This window comes from Chrysochloris asiatica, unplaced genomic scaffold, assembly GCF_000296735.1.
Source record: "Chrysochloris asiatica unplaced genomic scaffold, ChrAsi1.0 scaffold00043, whole genome shotgun sequence".
Classification (NCBI taxonomy): Eukaryota; Metazoa; Chordata; class Mammalia; order Afrosoricida; family Chrysochloridae; genus Chrysochloris; species Chrysochloris asiatica.
This window is the reverse complement of record NW_006408561.1, coordinates 13,630,112-13,635,476: the sequence shown is the minus strand read 5'-3', so window position 1 is coordinate 13,635,476 and position 5,365 is coordinate 13,630,112. Positions and strand designations below refer to the sequence as shown.

Below are 5,365 nucleotides of genomic sequence, written 5' to 3'. Positions count from 1 at the left end.
ACAACTTCCAATTTTCCCAGATTCATACTTCGTACATTCCATGTTCTGATTTTCAATGCATATTTACAGCTGTATCTCTTCATTTTGAGTTGTGCCCCATCAGCAAATGAAGTTCCCGTGGGCTTTTCTTCCATGGGTTTAACTCCATTCGCGTCATCACAGTCAACTCTATGTTGAGGAGGCAGCTCTTACCCAGTGGCGTTTTGAGTGCCTTCCAACCTGAGGGGCTCTTTTACTGGCACTGTATCTAACAGTGTTTCTCTGCTATTCATAAGGTTTTAAGTGACTAAATATTCCTTAAGTAGTTCATCACTCCTTCCTAGCATGTGTTTGTATGGAAGCTCATCTGAAACCTGTCCACCATGATTGAGCCTGCTGGTATTTAAAATACCGGTGGCATAGCTTTCAGAATCATAGCAGCTCACAAGCCACCACAGTATGACAAACTGACAGACGATTGGTGGAATATCATTAATTGGCCTACAAAATTATCAACTTAAAAATTATCCTGCTATGTTTGGTTAAACATTTAATTAACTCACTCCTAATGTGATGACTGGAACTGCATCTCTGTGATGAGGCTTGTGGTGTTAAGTGGTATTGATGATGTTGCTATTTGCAACTGCTTTTCCAGGTTTGCGTTGGTCTGTTTGGACCACAGTTGATTTGCTGTGGTAAGTTTTGAAAAGAACTGCTCACAGCAGTAAGTTGTTCTGAACAAAGATGAATATTTTAATACATGTCTACTTAAAGTGGGAAATTCATCGTTGTTTATGTAATGTTTATAGAATTTGAGCTATGGGAGGTTATTGTATCTAGCTTTTATCACTTTGCATTATCACTTTGTAGCTGAATGATTTCATGTTGTAGGTTATCAGACATATCATCTGGTTCCACATTGACCTGTGTTGCAAGACGTCTGTTTACTTTTCATGTCCTTAAATCTTTCTCTAAATGCTTTAATTAGTTTCACTAGCATATTCAAATGTATTACTTCATCCTGCAGTTAGTAAAACCTCATGAACATGTTCCTTTTACTCAGCCGCTGCACTTCACAGTGATAAACAGTATCACTTGTGGTGTTACGTTCTTAGAGTCAAGATCATTCAGTAACTTCTTAAACTGGTGGCTGTTAAATCCTCTGCTTTTCACAAAATTTATGCATGACACTACTGTTGACATCACGTTGTTGAGCCTCAATGACTGTATAGAGACTTTCTTGTTGGATAATGCAGTGGCATATAATTAAATCACTTGGATGAAGACTGAGATGGTTGTGTTCTTTGTTGGCAAATGCAATTAACCCTTTTCCTGAGCCAACCATGGTTAGATCTCCATCTGTATTCAGGTCACTTAATTTTTCAAATGTTAGCTCTAGTTTTTTCAATGATAAAACAAGTATCTCGAACAAGTTTTCACCTTTTGTAGTGCCAGGCATGGTTTGCAGTGACAGCAGTTCCTTATGTGTGTCAAAATCTGCAGTTATCTCACAAACGAAAATGGTCAGTAAGTAACATTTGCTGTTTGGTATGTCATAAGCCAGAGAGAAAAATTGAAAATGTGCAGAATCCTTCAGTGTTTTTTTCAAAATCTTCTTAAGTTCAATCAGTAATCTGATCTGAGATGGTTCTCTGAGACTAACACTATGAAAATTTTTTTTTTTACTTTAGTGCTAACAACTCTGCAGCAGCCACCATGCACTGTTTCACAAACTATCCCTCTGCGTGAGGCCTCAGCTTCTTTGAGATTAGTTTGCTTATTACATAACTCATCTGAATAATGTTGTCTCTCACAGCAAGGCTGAGTGAAAGTGGCTTGCTGTGATTTTGAACTCCACTGAGGAGCACTGATTTTATCCAGACACATTCAGCCTCCCGATTTATTGAGTTCAGCATGTTCTGAGCTTTGAGGATGCTCCAGATTGGCTTCTTTCATTACTGCTAAGGCATTGCCACAAACTAGGCACTCAGGCTTGCCTTTGACTTCAACAACAAAAATCATTTATCCATTTCTCTTGATAAGATTGAAACTTTGCATCAACTTTTCTTTTCTTTGTAGTTGTCACTCCACTTATATTTGAAAAACTACCAGATGTGTGTATCACCAGCAATGTGATTATTTTGCTTTGATCGCTGTTTTAATCCTGCATCTTAGAATTGGGACATATCCACCGTTTGTATCATTGACTCTTGAGGTCTTTTTGGTGTACTGTGATTTTCCTTAGTTTTCATCTGAGATTCAATTTTTGCTAAGATTGTTGTTTGTGAACATGTGGATAAAGATGGTATTGGAGTTATCGTCTATGTCAACCAAGAAGTTGACATCATTGTTCGTCATCGGAGGCAAGGTCATCAATGTCACGAGGAATTACCTCATCTCATCTTGTCTCATCATCACCGGATCACTATAGTTTCTCCACAGTGTACTAACATAGTCACAATGTGTGCACTCCCAGCCTGCCTAGCACTAACTGTTCTCTGAGTCACCACAATACAGGCAGATGGGTATCAGGCAGAGTTCCTTCATGAATTCATATGTGTCCTGTCTATCCTGTAATGGATGTTCCTTGCTTGTCCCTCAAAAGTTATGTTATTATTATGATTAACTTAATATGAATTTATGTTGCTATGAGAAAAGCTTCTAGGTTTATTGAATTTCAGGTTCTTCCTGCAGTTGCCTTGGCAGGACCAGACCAAATGGTTTTATGGGCTTTATAAGACCCGTAGGCCAGAGGTATGCCACCCCTGCTCTAATAGAACTGAAGAAAGAAATAGACAATTCTATAAATTCAATAAAATAATAATAAGACTCCTGCTGTGGTGCTGTAGGATCAACATGTACTTCCATCCACAAGACTGGCAGTTCAAACTAATCAGCTGTTCCTTGGAAACTCTATCTATACAGGGTCATTGTGAGTCAGAGCCAACTCAATGACGTTTAACAACAACAACATGATTTTAATATACTTCTTTTGATGAAGTTCAGGACTTCTTGAAAAATTGTCAACAAAAACTCAGAACAACACAATTAGCCACACATACGGATACAGAGCACTCAACCCAACAATAGCTCAACATACATTCTTTTCCACAAGGAAAAGGAACAGTCTACACAATGTTGAAGAATAACAATGAATCTACTAAACACTTCACAATGTAGATGAACTTGGAGAACATTATCCTGATTGAAATTAGTCACAGAGAACAAATATTGTATAAGACCATTGTTGTAAAAAGTTAAAAAAAGATTTTCTTGATAAAAGAAACTTTCTATGATGGTGGGGGGGGGGCGAGCAGGGAAATTATTCATTGGATAGAGGATCGATACATGTTAATATTGGTAATGTGGTAGGGACTACACAACAAGAGGGAGGTTGGCAGAGGAAAGATGAAGGAGACACAGGGAGGAGTGTAAGAGTTAAAGTTGTTGTTGTTGTTAAGTGCCATTGAGTCAGTCCGGACTCATAGCGACCCTGTATAGAGTTTCCAAGGAGTGGCTGGTGAGTTTAAACTGCTGACCTTGAGATTAAAACCAATTTTGAGGTCCAGTGCATTATCCTGCAACACCACACCAGGACTCCAGAGTTAAAGGTAAATCCTATGAACTGATGCAACATGGAGGGGATTGCAATCATTGTAATGAAGCAAAGTATATGATTTGTTGAATGTAAAACTGATGATCTGCTCTGGAAACCTTCATTCAATTCACAATAAAAAATTTAAAGAAAAAAAAATCTAGTAGAACAAGGTATAGAAATAGATATATAATAATATTTGCTAAATATTTATTATACAAATATTACCTATACATATATATAATGGAGTTCTGGTGTAGCACTGTAGGATAAGCACTGGATTGCTAACTGCAAAATTTGTGGTTCAAACTCTTTGGCCACTCCTCGAAAACCTTATATAGGGTCTCTGAATTGAAAGCACATCCATGGCACTGAGTAACAACAACATTTTGTATAATATGATATTTAGAAGTTCATTTGTTTGTACTTCAGTTTGATCCAGAGATAGAATAAAAATGCCATAGGAATCTCATCATTATCATGGTTTTTAACATTCTTCTATTCTGTATGTGCTATTCAAGCTTACTTTAAGCTGTGTAGATGTGAGTTATTGTTGTTAAGTGCTGTCAAGTTGGTTCTGACTCATAGAGGCCCTGTATATTGTGTCTGAGGAGTAGCTTTTGTGTTTGAACCGCTGGTCTTGTGTTTAGCAGTCCAGTGCTTATCCTACAGCACCACACCAGGACTCCATGGATATGGATAGACGTAAGTTAATTCTGTGCTCACTGGGGAGGATTGTGGACTCCTCATTCTACTGGGAAGATTAGATTTGGTGACATGTCATTCTTTGGGCAGCTGATAGTTAAATACTCTTTGAGAATTTGGAATTCTGCATAATTCCATTACTTTATTAATTAGAAAAAACGAACTCTAAACATCTAATTTGAAAGTGATTGATCTGACCTTTTATTTTCTTTTCTTCTAGAACCTGTGAAACAACAACTCAATTATAAAATGACAAATTCTTCTGAAAATGAAAAACCCAAGATAAAAGGGAAGGTTTGTGGACAGTGTGAGAACAAAGCTGCTCTGCTAGTATGTACATTACAGTATGAGTGACAATTTAAGTTTGGAATGATAGTGTATTTTGCCATATTGATTATATTTTGCTAAAGAAATGTAAAACAGTGATTTTTTAATTCTTAGATTTGACATTTGAAATACTTCCTATTTTCTCTGAATTACCTCATAAAAATTATGTAAGAAACTAATATCAACAGGATAGGTACTGGACTTCTAACCACAAGGTTAGTAGTTCAAACCCATCAGCTGCTCTCAGAAGCCCTATGCAGGATCTCTATGAGTTAGGAACTGACTTGACAATATACAACAGTAACAACAACAACAATACTTCAATAAAGATTATATTTCTATATCCCTGGAATGGTCAAATAAGTACTTTTATTAATATGGTTAAAAGAGGTATTGACTGGGGAAATACAAGATATGGGAAGTTTTAAAAAATTTGCATACATATTGGTGAAATAAATACATGGTCATTATAATTTAATATTTAGAGTATGGGCCTTGGAGCCAGACTACTTGGATGAGCATCTTACTATTGCTGCTTGCTTGCTTGCTCTGTGCTCTAGGTCAAGACACTTAAGTTCACTGTTTAAGTTTTCTTATTTCTAGAACAGTTATACTAATGAAGTCTGCTTTCAGAATTAAGTTATTAATGCATGTGAAGAGCGTAGAATAGTACACATCACCATTCACATACTGGCTTGTTGGTGTTGTTAGGTCCTGTTGAGTTGGTTCTGACTCATAGTGACCCTGTGTACAACAGAA

General features: G+C 36.9%; 1 protein-coding gene across 1 annotated transcript in view; it reads left to right on the top strand.

Moving 5' to 3' along the window:
• The window catches only part of ZBBX (zinc finger, B-box domain containing), a 227,815-nt gene that overhangs the window by 35,754 nt on the left and 186,696 nt on the right, over positions 1-5,365 (top strand). The window contains 1 exon segment of the mRNA XM_006861801.1: positions 4,500-4,609. Within this exon segment, the coding sequence (XP_006861863.1) occupies positions 4,500-4,609 (110 nt within the window).